The sequence below is a fragment of the Moschus berezovskii genome, chromosome 19 (genome assembly GCF_049115385.1).
Source record: "Moschus berezovskii isolate FMDL1 chromosome 19, NW_MosBer_1.0, whole genome shotgun sequence".
Lineage (NCBI taxonomy): Eukaryota > Metazoa > Chordata > Mammalia > Artiodactyla > Moschidae > Moschus > Moschus berezovskii.
Window position 1 is genome coordinate 17,151,048 of NC_142478.1, and position 19,939 is coordinate 17,170,986.

Consider the following 19,939-nt stretch of genomic DNA (forward strand, 5'->3'; position numbering starts at 1 on the left):
GTCGCGTCCGACTCTTTGTGACCCCATTAATCACAGCACGCCAGGCCTCCCTGTCCATCAACTCCCGGAGTTCACCCAAACTCATGTCCATCGAGTCAGTGATGCCATCCAGCCATCTCATTCTCTGTCGTCCCCGTCTCCTCCCACCCCCAATCCTTCCTAGCATCAGACTCTTTTCCAGTGAGTCAGCTCTTCGCATGAGGTGGTCAAAGTATTGGAGATTCAGCTTTAGCATCAGTCCTTCCAATGAACACCCAGGATTGATCTCCTTTAGAATGGACTGGTTGGATCTCCTTGCAGTACAAGGGACTCTCAAGAGTCTTCTCCAACACCACAGTTCAAAAGCATCGATTCTTCGGAGATCAGCTTTCTTCACAGTCCAACTCTCACATCCATACATGACCACGGGAAAAACCATAGCCTTGACTAGACGGACCTTGGTTGGCAAAGTAATGTCTCTGCTTTTTAATATACTATCTAGGTTGGTCATAACTTTCCTTCCAAGGAGTAAGCGTCTTTTAATTTCATGGCTGCAATCACCATCTGCAGTGATTTTGGAGCCCAAAAAAATGAAGTCTGACACTGTTTCCACTGTTTCCCCATCTATTTCCCATGAAGTGATGGGACTGGATGCCATGATCTTAGTTTTCTGAATGTTGAGCTTCAAGCCAACCTTTTCACTCTCCTCTTTCACTTTCATCAAGAGGCTTTTGAGTTCCTCTTCACTTTCTGCCATAAGGGTGGTGTCATCTGCATATCTCAGGTTATTGATATTTCTCCTGGCAATCTTGAGTCCAGCTTGTGCTTCTTCCAGCCCAGCGTTCCTCATGATGTACTCTGCATAGAAGTTAAATAAGCAGGGTGACAATATACAACCTTGACGTACTCCTTTCCCGATTTGGAACCAGTCTGTTGTTCCATGTCCAGTTCTAACTGTTGCTTCCTGACCTGCATACAGGTTTCTCAAGAGGCAGGTCAGGTGGTCTGGGATTCCCATCTCTTTCAGAATGTTCCACAGTTTGTGGTGATCCACACAGTCAAAGGCTTTGGCATAGTCAATGAAGCAGAAATAGATGTTTTTCTGGAACTCTCTTGCTTTCTCCATGATCCAGCGGATGTTGGCAATCTGATCTCTGGTTCCTCTGCCTTTTCTAAAACCTGCTTGAACATCTGGAAGTTCACGGTTACAATGCAACAAGAATATTTTGGACTCCAGTAAGAGCACTAAATGGTGGCCAGAAGTACTCTGATTTGGGTACTTATATAGATGGCTGCTCTCCCTTGAAAAAACTTCTATGTCCCTCAACACCAATAATCGTCATTTAACTAAATGAAATCTATTTTTTTTTCTCTTTTATTTTTCAGACTTGAAAAACAGGCACAGTGAAGCTAAAACAAATGTGGATAGTGAAAGCACACTCTTAAAGAGCTGAGACAAAAAGGCAAATGACTGTTTATCTAGCATAGAACAGCCAAAGATCATTAAGATTTAATAGCATCAAAATAGCATCAAAACTGAAAAAGAGTGTCAAAGCAAATAAAATGCTACACCTAAAGAAAACATCTTAAAATATTAATAGCAGTTAAATTCACTATCTAGGAAATTAGATTCAAATTATTCAAGAAAATAGAGCCAAAATATGATTTCATACTTAATGAATTACCTTTGAGGGGGCTTCCCTGATAGCTCAGTTGGTAACGAATTCACCTGCAATGCAGACGACCCTGGTTTGGTTCCTGGGTTGGGAAGATCCACTGGAGTAGGGATAGGCTACCCACTTCAATATTCTTGGGATTCCTTTGTGGCTCAGATGGTAAAGAATCTGCCTGCAATGCGGGAGACCTGGGTTCAATCCCTGGATTGGGAAGATCCCCTGGAGAAAGGAAAGGCTACCCACTGCAGTAGTCTGGCCAAGAGAATTCCATGGAATGTATATGGAGTCACAGAGTCGGACACGACTGAGCAACTTTCACTTTCACTCACATTTGAGGAATTCCAGGAACCAGTAGCAACCTCTCAAGATCTCGGAACAATCTAATGCTTGAAATAAGCAGGACATCAGTAACACAGCATCTCTTCCCCTCTAAAAACACACCACTATCAGCAACTGATCTCAACCCTGAGCCACCAAGTGAAACCCTGAAACCTTTGTTTAAAGGAAACTGCACATAAAAAGGCACAGCTCATTAAAGCCCAAAGGATCCAATGTTAACAGAAGGAACAAGCATGCCAGAGCGCTGCCAACAGTATTCAACCCATTCCTAACCTGCCTTGTGGCAACATGTCACTTTCCAGCTGCCTACTTTTGAGACCTCTGAAGGTCTGATGTTTGTTTTCTTATTGAAGATTTCTAGACTTCTGATTTCTGATTCTTCCACTTCCCTGAATTCTCTTTTCCTGCTTAGCTGCCTCTTAACTCAGCCTTCACTCATATTTCTAGTCAACCACAGTTTGTGTGCTACTATCTATGGACGAGGCCTCTGGCCTTGTGTATGAAATTCAAATTTCAGCTTGCATTTGGATCTTGGCTTTTGTCTCTGATGATGAACTGAAACTGAAAAAAAATAAAACAAACTGTTCAATTTTTTTTATTATAAGCAGTTTTTATATACGTTGATAAAATCTGTAATAGAAGACTAAAGCAAACTGTCTGAGCCCTGTAAGAACTTTACTCCTTGACACTAACTGTGTCCCTAATGAACATAATCAAGTAGGAAACACTCTAACTGAACAGGGCTTGTCCTTGGGACTACAGGAGAACAGGAGTTACCTACGGCCCTAGGGCTCAAGTGAAAAACACCTTAATAATGGAATTTAAAAGTAGACAGGTAAACTGTGTCTAAACAGAAAATTTGACAAACTAAAAAATGTTTAAGAATCTTGCAAATTTAAATTTGTAAAGAAAATGAACAGATATAGAAATAAAATGTTTCAAGCACAAGTATCTTGCTCAGCAACTGAATGCCAAACATTCCACTTTGAAAGAATAATTTGATCCATTTTCTCTAAGAAAACTGTTAATTATTTGCTATCCACTTAATTTTATCTTTAACTCAGACTGTCTTTATTAAAAGAAAAACTGAAGGATTCTATTGAGTTGGTCAAAAAGTTCGTTTCAGTTTTTCTCTATTATCATACAGGCTTCCCAGGTGGCACTAGTGGTAAAAGAACCCACCTGCCAATGCAGGAAATATAAGAGACGCAGCTTCAACCCCTGGGTTGAGAAGATCTCCTGGAGGAGGAAATGGCAACCCTCTCCAGTATTTTTGTCTGGAGAATCCCATGGACAGAGGAGCCTGGTGCGCTACAGTCCATGGGGCTGCAATGAGTCGGACATGACTGAAGTGACTTTAGCATACATATATGTATCATCGTACAGAAAAACTCAAATTTCTGGCCAACCCAATGTTTTGTACATTAACTGAAATAAAAGCTAAGACTTTAAATGATTGTAAAATTTTCAAATTCCAAACTAATAATTGAGAATATTGCTCAAAAATTTCTTGTAGGGAACCTCCCTTCAGCCCTAAAATTCTGACTCCACCTCCAAATCAGAATCTCCTAAAAATACTTGTAATACCATGGGAGTGGCCATGATACATAAGCAAGTCTAAAATGAGGTCCAAAAATTACTCTCCTTTTGACAATGATTTTCCTTTTTGATTTCCTCTCCTTAACAAATTTGAGAAGATCAATTTGAAACAGATGCAATCTTCAGTAATTTTAAGCTATGACTGACAATTATAATCAAGAACAATTATAATCCTTAGTAGAAGACCCTTCCAATCTATTTTAACTTTCAATAAGCCAGTATTCTTCTAATAAATACTATTTTAAACACAAAGTAATAACCAACTGAAATCTACAGCTGCATTAAAAAATGAAACAAACTAGTGCAAGGGGAGGAGAGTGAGGCGAGAATAACACAGAGCAGAAAGAAGACACCAGAGTGGTGTCACGTATCTTTCTTCACAATGCCAAATATTTAGTTAGCATATGGCCCAAAGCATGTCTTAATTATCCCTCAAATGCTTTAGAGAAACTTTTTTAAAAGCATGAAATTAAAGAGAATGGTCATGCACACCTGGGGCAGATTCATGTCAATGTATGGCAAAACCAATACAATAATGTAAAGTAATTAGTCTCCAATTTAAATAAATAATTTAATTAAAAAAGAAAATAAGTATATATATTTTATTTAAATTAAAATTTGACTTACTAGTAAACATGAAAATGGAGGGCCTACATTGACTTTGTTCACAGAAAGTTTTGAAAGCAAGTCCTTTTGTAAAAAATTAAAAAAAAGCAGGACATAGAGTTAAAAAAAAAAAATAAAGAGAATGGTCATACACATCTCTTAATGATGCTTCTTATTTTTCATGAGTAATAATGACAGATTTCCAGATTGGTGAGCATAAGGTGTGTCTACACATGACCCACCTGAAACGCTTCTGATTTTAAGCCTAAGCCTGCCCTCAAAAAAAGATTATGATGTAGACTTCACCAACGATGTAAACTAGTTTAAGTAATAAATAAAACTAGTTTAAGTAATACTGCAACTTATATAGAAATTATTTCAAATGAGGATTAGTCACTACAAAAACAGTAAATTGATAAAACAAGATAATGAACTCTCAGTAAATCAAAACCAAATGTTCCCCTCAGTAAATAATAAATAAAATACTAAATACAGGAAGATCAAACAGAAGTCTCAATAAAATTTAGCATGAGTTCACAAAACTGAGGTAAAATTTATGTTAAATACTCACCACGAATGTTGAGTTCAAACAAAATAAATTTATAAATAATCTATAATAATAGGCTAATTTCATATTCTACTATATTGTTTAAAGTACTTATAAACTTACCCAAATGAAGTAATGTAAACTGGGCTGCCAGTTCCTTTGCATCTTCTAATGTAGTACAGAGTTTGTCCGGCATGAAGTAACTCTGGGATCCATTTGCAATAGAAGGAATAATGATTTTATATACCAAGAGTACTTTCCCATCTTGACTTGTTGTTGAATATAAATAATATTCTGGTGGTGCCCAATTATTTTTGTTGCAACAATAATCCAAATGCATTACTGCAGAATTGAAATGATTGGATTTTAAAGAATACATACTAATTGGAGTAAGCTTTGTTCCAGGAAAAAACGGGTAAGTGCATCTTTCAATTTCAGGGGGACTTGGGCTATGCTGGCCATTGAGACGAGCTGGAAGAGTTGGCGGCTTGCCTAGAATTTTGGGGTGACTCTCTTCTTTGTTAGCAAACACAATCAGGTTTTCAGAATTGGGGCTAATCTGACCATTAAGATGCTGTCTCCAAGTGTTTTCTTTATTTACAGGTTTTGCCAGTGTAACCTCAATACTTGCTCCATCAATGCATTTTCCATTCATTACTGACATGGCAGCTACTGCATCTTCTCGGTTGAAAAAGTGAACAAAAGCATAATCTCTAAGTTTCTTTACTCGCTCAACTGTACCAGGTTTGAATTTATTGAATTCTGCTTTAATTGTTTCCTCAGTAGTTGAGATCATTAAATTTCGTACATAGAGAACTTTAACCCTCTGCATGGTTTCCTCATCAACCTCTTTCTCTGGGTCAGCCCAATCTACCTGAATGGTATGGCCCCACAGTTGGAAGGTTCCTGTAAAAAAATAAATTTGAAGACAATTAAATCAAAGTTAAAAATAAGTAAAACTGTTTCTCCAAAGAAGCAGAAACTCAAATACATATAATGTATTTGGTAAAGTATTAGTTTCCTATTCACACCTTGGTTACTAAGGTGAACCAAGACAGACTTACAGTGAAATTAACTTTGAGAGTCAAAAGAACAAATACAGTTCAAAGACAGACCTTTATTAGATGGATTAGGTACTGTCCTTTTTAATCAAACAACAGCTAAACAAAACTGCACACATCCAGTAAATCAATAAACTGCTATAAATAATGACTCATTTTATAAGAACATATTCTTTTAGAATCATTTGTTTTACTTTCTTAATTTCTATTCCTCTTCAAGAGCACCACATATTTTCATAAATTGATCTACGAGGTACTGCTATTTTTTCAAATGTATAGTAAGGTTAACATAGAAAAATAACCTTTGAAAAAGGATAAATTTACCTGGAATTAGTTTTCTCCTAGCCATAGCAGCAGCTCTGTGAGATTCATATTCCACAAATGCAAAACCACGATTTTTGGTCTTATCAGTTGCACTTGGGTAAACAATGACATCTACAACTCCTTCTGTAACTTTCTTCATTTCATCCAAGATTTCTTCTTTCTTCTTTTCTTTTGGAATAGCTCCAATAAATAATCTGCAATTATCCAAGCTTACACACACACCAATAAATTTCCCTGGTCTAATTTCATAATTATTAAGAATTCTAATGGCTAATTGGGCTTCTTCTTTTGTAGTATACATCACAAAAGCATAACCTCGATTTTCACCACTAAATTCCATCATAAGTCGAAATTCATATATTTTCCCAGCTCTTTCAAATACAGGAACTAACTCATCTTCATACATATCACGAGGTATTTTTCCTACAAAAACTTCACAGCCTCGAGGCGGAGGTGGACCTTCCCAACCTGAAAGACAAAAATAGACAAATTCTAATAAGGTATTTATGTTTACTATTCAAAAATTCATTCCACAGATTTACCGTGATACTGGGGATACAACAATGAACAAACTAGAAGCATCCTTCCTTCATGAAGCTTATATTCAATAGAAAAAGAAGACAATGAGTAATGAGTTTTATGAAGAAAAATAAAGCCACAGAAGGGTTGATATTTTTGGTAATCAGGCACATCTTTTCTAAGCACATGAGGTTTAAGCAGAGACCTAAATGAAATGAAGAAATGAGCCTTGAGAATCCATCAGAAAAAAGGAAAAGCATGTGCTTTTTATATTAGTTATATCAGAACAGCACACAGCAAGCAGGTCTGTATGGGAAACGCATACTTGAGGGAAGAGTAAAATGACAGGCATCACCGCAGTGAGAGGCCACCATTCTCGTGTAAATCTCACAGAAAGTTAACTGGAGGGTTTTGAGCAAGGAAACTGTACTGGCTATTGGTAGAAAGCCAAAACATCGTATCTAATAATCTGCTTGCATCTAGTATAAACACCACCCCTCTACTTGTTAAACTCTGATTCTTCCCCAAATGCCCTCCCCTTTCACAGCTAGAGTTCACTTTCCCCACTGACCTAATCCTGACTTATTTCTTAACTGCTACTCAAACCAACAGTAGAATGTTCAGGGAAAGACACACATAACAAATACAATCTACCTCTTTTCCTTCACAACAGTAAAAATGACTGCTGAGGTCTTAAAGCGGTTTCAAGGAAAGAGCTATCTGTTTGGGATACTCATGGAGATACGTATCTAATGTAAATGACTGCATTAAACATCCAATTTTTTGAACATAAAACAATCCGCACCTGGAGGCGGGCCACCAAACTTCCTTTGCCCATTTTCTTGAACCATGTTGTATCCAGTCTTTTCCATCAAAGCAAGTAATGCTGCTTCATTCTGCGTACCAGTCCGCACTTTGTTGCATCCATTTGTTCCATCTATAGTTTCTTCATTCATGGCTGCAGTTCCTAAATCAAAGTTTAAGAGAAGTGTTTATGACATAGAGCTCCAGGAGGAACCTATGAAGCATTTCTCTGAGGTGCAAAAAACCAAGAATAGTTGTGGCTGCTATATTCAGAGATCACTGAAGCCTTGGCCCCAAAGTTCTTCCCTACAGGGGAAGCTGGAAACCTCTTTTAACGTCTCTAATCAGTTAAGCAGTACCTTTACAAGGCATAAGCTACAAAGAAAGGGATGCAAAAGTGAAAAAGACAAAGGAACAACAAAAACAAAAGTGGGAAAACAGGAGTTAAGTGAAAGGGAGTTAGAGGAGAAAACAGCCAGTAGAAGTAGTAACAAAGTATTCAGAAATTCTAAAATGATATAGCTAAAATTAGGTGACCTGAGAAAGCCCTTCTTAGTTCTAAATATCTGAGTTTTCTTCTGAGTGATGAGAAATATAGCTACAAACATCCATTATCATATACACCACACCCACAGTCTTTTTACAGTTCCTCCCAAGCTATCAAGTTGCATCAATGATACATTTCCGAAGACAACATAGCAGGCAAGTAGCTCATGCACCCACACAGCTGAATGTAGCAGTCCAAGGCTCTTCATTAAGCTACCAGTCATTATCAAACTGCCTACTGAGTTTGCCTAACAAGCACTAAGAATGAGATTTTTAACTGGTATTTTGAATTCAACAGATTTAAAACTGAATGTCATTTTATCCTCCAAACCTGTTCCTTCCTATTTTAACTATCTCCATCAATTCACCTGGCCAACCGATAATGGCACCACAAGGATTATTTATTACTCCTTCTCCAAACTGTCACAACCAGAAACTCGGGGTCTTAATCCTGAGGCCTTCCTTTGACTCAGCTAATCAGCCACAAAAATCTGCTTATTTTCCCTTCTAAATATTTCCTGAAATCAGTCTTTTCCTGTGTATCCCCACAGCCTGTTCTCAACTATATCTTCCTTGAATCAGCACAGTCATTTTTCATCACTCAGGATCCACAGTGGATGGCTCTAGAACTCCCAAGAACACCAAAACCCACATATGCTCAAACCTCACATAAAATAGCATACTCTTTTGCCTATAACCTATGCTGCTGCTGCTGCTGCTAACCTATGCATATCTTCCCATATACTTAAACCATCTCTATAGTTTACTTACAATACACTATAAACACAATGTAAAGAGTTGTAAATACAATGCAAATGCTATATATGCCAGTACGTGTGGCAAATTCAAGTCTGAGGAACTTTCTGGAACTATTTTTCAAATATTTTTTGATCAAAGGTTGCTTGAATTTGCAGTTGTGGAACCATGGAAACAGAGCTGACTATGCTAGGTTCCTAACCACTGTTCCAGAGATTTTGTCCCTTTCAGACAAAACCTCAGTGCTGTCAAGATGATATAAAAATATGTACCTGACTACTTTAAGCTTCTACAAATCAAAACTAAATGAGTGAATTTACTTTATCTTAGAATCAAGAAGGCTCTTCTAAGAAATAAACAAAAAAGCATCAAAGAAAAATAGTACTAAATTATTTTTACTACCCTGGTGGTTCCAACGGTAAAGAATCCACCTTCATGTGGGAGACCTGGGTTTGAACCCTGGGTTGGGAAGATCTCCTGGAGAAGGGAAAGGCTACCCACTCCCATATTCTGGCCTGGAGAGCCCATGGGGTTGCAGAGTTGGACACAACTAACCGACTTTCACTTCATTTTTACTACGTTAACTATTAACTATTTTGAAGGCAGAAAATTACAAACGGGGGGAAATGATCTGCAACACAACATAATAAAAACCTAATTTTCTTAAAATAGAAAGAGCAGCATGGTATCATAATTAAGAGCAAATTCAGGTACCTAAATGATTGTTTAATGTGAACTCTGGTTTCTTCCCTTATTAGCTAAGGCTTTGGGCAAGTTTGGCCTCAGTTTGCCTCTAAAAGTAGAAAATAACAGTTTCTATTTCATAAGGTTGCTGTCAAGATTAAGCATAAAGGGCTTAAAACAGTAGTTTGTATATAAGCACTATAAATTTATTATCTAATTAATACAATAATATATATACTTCATGTTAACTTTTAGGAAAATACTACTATTGTATAATAAATTAATAAAACAATAAAAAACAAACTGCTGACCAGGGACTGCAAACATGAATTCACTCATTCATTTATTCAATGAATGTTTATTAAGGACAAACTGTATGCCAGACACTATTCACTAAGCCTGGGATACATAAGTAAGGTAAAAACCAAAATTGCTCCCTTGCACAGCTTATACTCCAAGAAGAGAAACAAATGATAATACAAGTAATATGTAAATAATATGTTAAAAGATAACAGGAGGAGGAAAATGAACAGGGTACATAGATGTGGAAGAGGTGTGCAGAGTGTACAATTTTAATCAGATAATTAGTATTCAGAGTTTCCTGAGAAGATAACATTTGAGCAAAGAACTGAGGAACCTGGCCATCGCAGTTATTTGGGAAGAAAAACACAAAAGGAAAAATGAGGAGAGAAGCCCAAGAATAGAAGTGTGCACGGCACATATGAGGTCAGCAAGGGGACCAGTATGGTAAAGCCAAGAAGAGAAAAGTAGGAGATGAGGTCAGCAAGGGAACAAGCTGTCACATCACACGAATCTTCTAAGTCAGGTGCTAAAGGTCCTCAGCATTGATTCTGAGTAAAAGTGGAGCCACTGGAGATTCTGAGCACAAGAGTAATATGATCCTTCATTTTAAAAGGATTATCTGCCTGTTGTATTGTGAAGTCTGCAGAAGAGCAAAGGTGGAAGCAAGGAGACCAACAAAAACCAAGACTAAAATTCAGGTGAGAGATGATGGTGCCACGGACCAGAAAGGTAGAGGTGGAGGAGAGTCTCCGATGTGAGATATAATTTGAAAGTACATCCAATAGTTTTCTGACAGGTCGGATATGAGATAAACAGAGATGTCAAGGATAACACCAAAGTTTTGGCCTGAGCAACAAGCAGCAGGGAAGTAAGGAAGGCTGAGGGAGAACTTAGAACTTAAACTTAGGGGTAAGAGCAGAGTTCAGTTCTGGGCCTCCTAAGTTTGAATATCCACTAAATGACCAGCTTAAATGCCTATAAGGCCATGGCAAGGAATGTTACATGAGTGAAAACAAAAGGCAAAACCACAGGATTCTGATAAGTGCCGTGGACTGTGTTTAACAAGAAAGACACTGGGAAAAGGCAGTGGATACTCAATTCTAGCAAACTGCTACTGTGAGGAAATCCCCAGTTTGCCCAGTTACGCTAAATTTTCCAAGTTTTTAGGAGAAGCTGGAAATCTGCAGATTCATATGTAAAATCTCTCAATTAAAATTTGAGTCAAGGAGCTGCATTAATATATTAAAACTACAAAACTACATAAATGTCATCCATTAACGTGCAAATACTCCCAGCATAAAAATGGCATGATTAAAATGTAATCTGGTAGAGTATTATGTTCAAACTTAATCTAGGGTATGTTATCCAAATTCCAACTCAAAAAATTAATGAGTCAAACTCTCACAATTCATTCAAGTTTCTACACATTTACTCAATGTTTTCTATGACCAAGTCATTTTTCTGGATGTTTAGTCATGTGGATGACTCTGGGGGCAGGACCACCACTCAGGTGGACAGCAGAGGACACAGTAACTCAGTGTGACTTTCTGCCAAGCAGAGAGAACTGCACAAAGCTGTCTTCTGCCTAGCTGAAGTATTCAAATACAGGCTGGACATGCTGGAGAGACTCAAGAAAAAGGGGGCATTGCTGGACCATGTGGCTTTTAATATTCCTTCCAAAATTTAATACAAAGAGAATTCAAGCATAGACTCTGCCTTTTTAAAAGGACCTACAATCCAAGAAAGAGTAATATCATCATCATGCAGCCAGCTTCCTTCTATGCTTTAAGCCTGCATTTCGGAAATCATTATCTGTACATGAGGTTCATGGTTCCTTGAAAACAAAATGTTGCAGGGTTAAAAAAAAGAAAAGAAAACCCTGGAAATTAATTCAATTATAAAAATAATAACAATAACTATAGAAACCAAACAAAATACCTGCAGACATTCTGTGGCTTAAACTCTGAGATGCATAAAAGCAGAGATTCCTATCTGCCTTGAACACTTTCCCTATTATCTAGCACAGTGGCCGGTACACAGTAGGTACTTAGTAATTATTTGCTGGATGAAGATGCTAACAGAAAATTAAAAAAAAAAAATCCTTAACATGATTTCATATACTCTGGGCATTAAATTAGAATGATTTTTTAAAGGAAAATTTGGTAATCTTATTAAATTCTAAAATGTATATATACTCAGTAATTACTAAGAAATGAACCTACGGACATAGTTGTACAAGTATATAGATATAAATACAAGCATGTTCACTGAAACAGTGTTCAAAATAAAAAGTCTAAAAAATATCTAGTTGTCTACCAATAGAGGACTGATTTTAAAATTACGGTATAACTTCATAGTGGAATGTTATGCAGCTATTAATGAATGTCATAGATTTGTGTGTGCTGATATGGAAAAATATTTAAGAAATGTCACATGAGAATAAGTTGGAAAGCAATACATTGACTATGTATCAATCGTGTGTTTTGTTTAAACAGATATATGAATACACTCACAGATGTTTGTGAATACAAAAATTAAAGACACACGATCTGGAAAAATTTACAGGGAACTTTAACAATAGTTATCATTGGTAAGTAGGAACGAAGTATTAAGGGACCTTAACTTGTCACTTTTCTGTGAAGATCAAGAGCATATGCTACTTTTACTAAAAGCAAAAGGTCATTTCAGGGATTTTCCACTGTTCTTTAAAGATAAAATCTAAACTCTCTTTTAAAAGAGTCATAAAGGTCCTTGCCTAACCCGCTCCAGCCTATCTCTCTCAAACTTCGCTTCTTGTATGTCAACAACGAAACTTATCCGGGTGCAATTTCACAAATGTACCATGTTCTCCTACACCAGCTTCTGCACAGGCTGCTCCACAATCCTCCCTTGCTTTCTTTGCCTTTCCCACACTTAATATTTTCCAAAAAAAAAAAAAAAACCAACAAAAACAAACCATCGTCTACCCTCCCTTCTCCATGCTAAATTAGATGCTGTATCCTTTGTACTGCTACCATCTCAGAGTCCTGGCCTGTCAGTCCCTGCTGCCCCCTCATCCCCCAACCCCTGACAGATCTTAAGCAGAGTCTGGTCTTTTACTCCCAAATCCTTACCACAGTGTACATTCCCTGGCACATTCACTAGCTTGCCACTCAAAGAAAGAGACAGAAAGGAAGATACATTGTGGTTTAACTAAACATAAGGGGCGTGGGTCCTAGTTCTCAGTCAACCGATCTGGGACAAATCACTTTCAACTTTTACCTTGACTAATTTCTGAAATTCCATTGTACACTTATTTCTGCATTCATTTATTTAGCACATTTATACTCTGCATGATGACAGGCAGGTTACACACATTATCTCACTTAGTACTTACCCTCTAAGATATTATTTTCCATTTTAAAAATAAATAAGGTGAGAATAAGAGAGGTAAAAGTCATCAGTTCAGTTCAGTCGCTCAGTCATAAATTGATAGTGCTTGGTAGGGCAGATATGTAAATTAGAGACCTGTCTGCCTAAATATGGGATTCCTAAACCCTTACTTTATATTACCCTCATTTTACTTATTTAAAAATCTGAGATGTCCAGAAAGTAACATAATTTACCTGAGCTCATATAACCTGAATCCATATTTTTCTTCACAGTAACAGTTTTTTTTAAATGTTTAAAATAACAAATCAATTAAAACTACAGCATGATTTTTAAAAAATACTGTATAAACTTAGAGGGGGGAAAATCCATCAATGGAAATTTTTTTGAAAACTAATAACCTCAAACTTTAATTAGAGATCTTAAAATTATTTAATTCAACCAATTTTGATGCAAAGCAGTCACCCATCTTAATTTTGAATCCTTACAACAATATAACAGGCTAACTCTATGATAAAGGTCTTTTTAATGAATCGTTATCTTTTTCCTTGTAACTTTCACCTACAGGTTCTGACTTTATTCTTCTGGCCAAACTGCATTTGAAAAACGATCCTCTCCTCCAGGCTAAACGTTATTATGCAAGTGTGCTAAATTGCTTCAGTCACGACCTACTCTTTGTGACCCCATGGACTGTAGCCCACCAGGCTCCTCTGTCCACGGGCTTCTCCAGACAAGAATGCTGAAGTGGGTTGCCATGCCCTTCTCCAGGGGATCTTCCCGACCCAGGGATCGAACCTGCGTCTTCTACATCACAGGTGGATTCAGTTTCTTTAAGTCAACATTTTCTAAAATGATATTCCTAAAATGATTATTCCAGGAGCTATTAGCAGTCCTCAAAAATGTGTTTTATGCCTAAATACACCTGGGAATCACTATGCTTCCTTCTTAGAAGCATCACAATGAACAGCAGCATATCTAAGGCCACAAAAATTTTAATAAAACCAAATCTTTCCACTTTAATTCTGTGTTTCCCAAACATTTCAATGTGATATCCTAACTTTCCTTGGTAATTAGCTTTTTATAGAGCCATTTGGAAAATGAGTGTATTAACTGCTTCTATGATAGTTTCAAGCTTCCTCTCTAACCTCTTTCCTTTGAAACTGAAAAGACCACCAGTGAAAGAAAGACATTAGTGTGTGACACAGCTCATGACGCTGACAGTTCTAATCAAGGAAAAGTGTCAAAAAACCAAAGAACTTACATCTGCCTTAGCCTGTAACAAGTAACCAGATTTCAGACTCATACTGAATTTCATCTTCTTAGGTTCAACTCACCAGTTCCTCCAACCCTCCTCTCTAATCATTTTATCAACTTGTGCCCCATCCATGAAATGACCTCACTTATTCTCCTCTTCCAGGACACAACTTTCACATATTTTCAAGTTTAATTAACAGCTATCTTTCTAAATATAACCAAAAAACAACTTAAATCAGCCCAAGTCTGACTAGTGACAATAACAGAACTCAATACTGGTTTAGTCATCCTTATTCATCTCCGATTCAGAATAAAACATTCTGTCATCTTTATAATAAAATAGAGTATCTACTCATTAATATCATCTGGGTACTGACAATTCATTTTAAAATGTATTTACACTTGAAGAACTGGTATAACTGATATCCTAAAGAACTCTTGTTTTAAATAATACAGCTACTATGTAAAGGCCCATTCCAGAAAAAGTAAAAAGCTGTTCAGCTTTTCTTCAATTCCTCCTTTCATGTTCATTCACCATGGCTGGTAATGTCTCATGTCTCTTTATATGTTTTTCAGATTCTTCTAATTTACTGGTCTCATATATTTATTAACTGGCAGAAGTAGAAAGAAAGCCTTATCCAAGGAAAAGTCTTAAGTCTGTACATCCAGTTGTATATTTTACACTATACTTTAGGAATATATTAATGTGATATAAAATCCAATAAACTATTAATAATAGATTCTTATAAAAGAGATGCTGCTCTTTGACAATCAGAATCATTAAAGATTAGCTAACCAGCCTTTCATCTTTGAATAAACACAATTTTTTCTACTATCATTCCTTTAAAATTAAGAGCATTTTAAATGATATAACTACGTTTCTAGATTTAAGACTGTTTTATTCTAGGCTTTGCCATTATACCATCACTGCAGACTTTGCAGTAAGAAAATATCAGAACTGCAAGTGGACCTTAAATACCTCAAATTTTACACACTGGAAAATTAAGAGTAAATAAGGTAAAGAAACTTGCTTAAGGTCATAAAACTAGTAACTGAAAAGACCTGGGACCCAAACCCTCAAACTCTAACAGATTATAAACTCTGGCTCTCTTCCATCATTTATTCTGTGTGCTTAGTTGCTCAGTCCTGTCTGATTCTTTGTGACCCCATGGACTACAGCCAGCAAGAATACCAGAGAAATGATTGGTTCTCCATGCCCTCTTCCAAGGGATCTTCCCAACCCAGGGATTGAACACAGGTCTCCCACATTGCAGGTGGATGCTTTACCATTGGAGCCACCAGGGAAGTCCATCATTGATTCTAGAGGGAGATTAATGGACTAAACATCCCACAGGACATCATACTGGCCCACTACACTAATGACATCATGTTGACACAATGTAGAGAAAAGGAAAGTGTGAGATTTCCATTTTTTAAACATGCTGCAAGAAAAAGGATGAGGAAAGAGAGACTCTAGTTTAATGTTACCTTACACATGAAATTTACCAGCTATAAGCACAACAGATAAATACAGATTCTGCTTCTGTTTTATCCAAAACAGTTCTGGACTTTTTTTTCTTTCCCACTGTAATGCACAGCCTGCTCCAAATGGCTGATTTCTGCAACCCACCCTACCCTCCCAATTACTTTACAGATATATATCTTGGGTTAGCCCATGTCACTGAAGCTGTATTTTTTTAAAGATATTATTTAGAGTCCCATGTTTAAATAATAGGCCAGACCCCACATTAAAGACTTTTTTTTCTAAAGAGATAGTAAAAATGTATGCTATATTTAGTACATTTCAAGAAATCTCAATCAAAATACAAAAACTTGAAATTGCAGAAGATACACTGGAGAGTCACCAATCCCACTCTCTTTAAAAAAGAGTATGTTCTTATCTTAAAGTCTCCCAAACAAAAGTAACATATACATATATCTAATTCACATTTAAGAAAGCTGAAAAATATCTAACATGAAGACCATACTTTATTTAGCCAAAATATGTTTACAAAAGAGCCAGAATTCAAGAACCTCAACCAGAGAATCATAAATCAAATCTAAAGCAGGCATACAGTATTTTTATATTCATTTCAAAATGTTTCAGAATCTGAGAATTAGCAAAATTCCAAAGAGGCATAGCAGTCCAATACATTATGATAAAGCTGGTATTATCAATTGAAGCTTCCAAGACTCAGTTAGTCCTCTGCCACTTTCAGCTGTGGATTCACAGTGCTACCTGTTTCACAAGGTTTTTTCCTTCCCCTGTTGACCCAAATGATCTGAGTAAAGGAAGGAGGGTCCTGAACAGGAGAATGGCATACCATGTTTATAAAAAATAAAAAGTGGGAAGGGTAGATTAAAAGTTGTTGTACTCTATGTGGACTCTAGCTTTCATAGATAAGTCTTTTCCCCCCAAACTTTGGACTTTCAAAGATTTCTCTCCATTTCTATTTTAAAGTAAAAGAAGAAAAAAAGAAAAAAAACCCCCTAAAGTGGAAGGACCAAGACAGTTAGCCAGTCACAGGGTAGATGTTCAAGCAGCAATCTGAATCAAGTCTTAAGCCTGAAATGGTTAACTCATCTTCATTAGTGTTAAGCATCTTAATAACAAAAATTTCAAGTTTCAAACTCATACTTTCAAAATAGAAAATATATTAATGAAAAATAAGAAACACAATTTTAACAAAATATAAGTGAAAATTATTCATCTAAAAGAATGTCAGTTGTGTTCAAGCTATACTTAAATTGAAACTTCAACTTATCAATTACATAAAAATTTATTAAGTTGTGAAAATGAACATTTTATAAATTTTGATTTTTAAAAACTAAATTTAACAGTAAAAAAATATTAATTTTAAAAATATCAAAAATATCTACCTAGGGAACTTCACTCTGCAGACAGACCAAAGACATCTGCAATCAAACCAAAAATTATTAGTTAGGCATTTTTTAGGTTTAGGAGGTATTTTCCCTTTACATACTTAAATATTAATAATAAAATACATTATAAAAAGCTCTATTATCTTCAGATGTTTTACAGTAAATAATTACCTAGATGATAAAGAGTTAATAAAAATTTCAAAGTCTGCTAAAGAATTATGAAGCTCATCATTTATATCTCGACTTCTAAGAAAAGTTTTCAGAGTATCTAAAGCCGTTATTGCCTCATTTTTTGATGGTAAAGGGAGTTCGCTTTCCAGAGATCCACCATCATCCTCCTCGTCAGAAGTATAAAACCCAGTTTCATCTGATTCACTTTCTTTGGGGCACACAGCATCACCGCCTGGTGCTGACTCACAAGTCTCTAAGTCATCATCCAGGGCAGCGTACTCTCCTACAGATAAGCCTTCGGGAAATTCCACTCCTGCCGCCTGGGCGTCGGCAACCAAATCAAGACCAGCGTCTGTCTCTGCATTTGCCGCCTCACTTTCTCCCCTTTGAGATTTGAATCCGGCCTCTTCGTAGCTCTTAACAATAGTCTCTGGGGTGACAGCCCTCCAAGAGAGATGCAATGTATCAACTGCATCTAGAAGGGAAAAGGTGAATTCTTTGCTGCCTTCAACAGAGCTCAGAAATTTCTTAATAAGACAACGTCGCTCTTTGATTTTAAGGCTTCTAATAACACCTTGTTTCATAGCTATAAATTTTGGAAGACAAACATGATGGAAAGAACGCTAATTCAATGGACTTCAGGTTTTTTTACCTCTGGGTGTGCAGGAGAAGATTCAACAAAAATCACCACTCTTCTTTGCTGAGCTTGAAATCTCTCATCCAGCTTCTGCATCCACTGTTCAAATACATCTGCAGTCATCCATGCCATTTTGTTAGCTTCATAATACACAGGCAGTGATTTTATGCCTTTGAAGCAATGTGGATTTCTGTTTTTTCCAATGAGAAGCAGAGGAAGTTTCTCTGAGCTGTCCATGTTTGTCCCAACCACCAGAGTTATTCTGTCTTTGCATAACTTGCCAACTGAACAGGTTTCTCCTTTAAATGCAAAGGTATTTGTAGGCAACATTCGATAAAGCAGCCCAGTCCCTTTTACATTAAAAACATTTTTAGGATGATAATCATTTAAATTATAAGGAAGTATGTTTTGGTGCCAGACAGCTGAAGGGTCTACTGGTACACCTGTGGCTTCTACAGGTTGACCTCTGAATACTAGACCATACCTGGATTTAAAATGGTCCAGCCAACCATTGCTGCACTTAAAATCATTATGTCCCAGTTTCTGGGCAAAATCATTAGCTTTTAGCCGCAACATTGGACCACTGACTGGCACATTCAGACACTGAGCGATTCGATACCACCTCATCAGTGCCTCTTCCAGGTCTGTGTAAAAAGCAGTTCTCAGTCTTCTCTTTGGACCTATAATTTTGCTTATAGCTTAAAATCAAATGATTGATTCTGTGTTGGAAAGAATAGACAGTTTCATCTTAAGTGTGAGGTTAGCAATGACATGATAGTGCCTTCCATATACATCAGAAAATATTTGCTTGTATACTGCCATGTTTGCTGCGTTTAGTGGTCTGACTTCCATGTTCCTTTAAAACTTCTTAAGCACATGTGAAACAGGAAAAATTTGCCTGTGGTTTGCTTGCCTCCTTTCCCTTTTTATAAAAAAGATGAAAGTTAGCTATCTTTGTATCAATCATGCAACTAAAAAGAATTGAGAGTTGTGGGTTGATTTTGAAATTAACAGCATCTCCAGTACTCTTGCCTAGAAAATCCCATGGATGGAGGAGCCTGGTAGGCTGCAGTCCGTGGGGTCGCTAAGGGTCGGACACGACTGAGCGACTTCCCTTTCCCTTTTCACTTTCACACATTGGAGAAGGAAATGGCAACCCACCCCAGTGTTCTTGCCTGGAGAATCCCAGGGACGGGGGAGCCTGGTGGGCTTCCGTCTATGGGGTCACACAGAGTCGGACACGACTGACGTGACTTAGCAGCAGCAGCAGCAGCAGGCCTTATTTACCTGTTGGCTGATTTTGAAATTAACAGCATCCAAGCCATACCTGTCCAGAGTTGCTTGGTAATTTGCAGCCCTCAGCTGGTGAACGAGGGAGAGAGCACACCGAGCCAACCAGTTCATGCAGTCTCCCTGCCAGGTGTGCTAGCTTCCAGCAGGCAGTGTGAAGGAAAGATATTTTGTACACTAGATTTAAAAGCCTTCCAAAGGGATAGCTCATGAATCGCTGTTTTTATATATTAGACTTCGTGTGTGTTTGGCAATTATGTTTAAAGTCTTTGTGTTTTCTTGACCTCTTCTGGTCAGTTCATGTCTCTGTTGTTTATCTCAGAGGGGAGGGGATGGTTCAGTGCTTCTACTCTGAGTGTATAGATTCACTTATTAAAATCTAATTCTTGACCATTACTGCTGCATTGTCTCTGTTCTGTTAAATGGTTGTACTTGTGTACGCCTCAGATCCACATTTCACTTACTTTGCCAGCCTTGATTATCACCCAGGTCAGTTTGCCGGTTTGTCAGTTTGTGATTAAGGTGAGTTTTTAAGTGTGCAGCCAGTGTGAGATTTGAACAGATCACTGGTGTCTGCATTCGATTTAGTGAC

The 19,939-nt window shown here is 37.1% G+C and overlaps 1 protein-coding gene and 1 long non-coding RNA gene across 6 annotated transcripts in view; one reads left to right on the plus strand and one right to left on the minus strand.

Moving 5' to 3' along the window:
- The window catches only part of LOC129542609 (putative RNA-binding protein 46), a 62,288-nt gene extending 45,003 nt beyond the window's left edge, over positions 1 to 17,285 (minus strand). For 3 of the 5 annotated variants that reach the window (XM_088828004.1, XM_088828001.1, XM_088828003.1), the window contains exons 1-4: positions 17,247 to 17,285; positions 7,456 to 7,617; positions 6,132 to 6,599; positions 4,870 to 5,652 (exon numbers count right to left, since the gene is read on the minus strand). In XM_088828004.1, coding sequence (XP_088684130.1) covers positions 4,870 to 5,652; positions 6,132 to 6,599; positions 7,456 to 7,606 — 1,402 coding nt within the window. In that variant the 5' untranslated portion in view covers positions 7,607 to 7,617; positions 17,247 to 17,285. Of the gene's footprint in view, positions 1 to 1,730; positions 2,556 to 4,869; positions 5,653 to 6,131; positions 6,600 to 7,455; positions 7,915 to 17,246 lie in introns of those variants that run through there. The other 2 variants (XM_055405201.2, XM_088828002.1) reach the window with 2 other exon arrangements.
- On the plus strand, positions 2,197 to 13,803 carry LOC148774829 (uncharacterized). The gene is made up of 5 exons (XR_016035309.1): positions 2,197 to 2,321; positions 5,350 to 5,490; positions 10,357 to 10,441; positions 12,239 to 12,333; positions 13,680 to 13,803. It is a non-coding gene; the product is annotated as an uncharacterized LOC148774829 (long non-coding RNA).
- Positions 17,286 to 19,939: the final 2,654 nt, after the last annotated feature.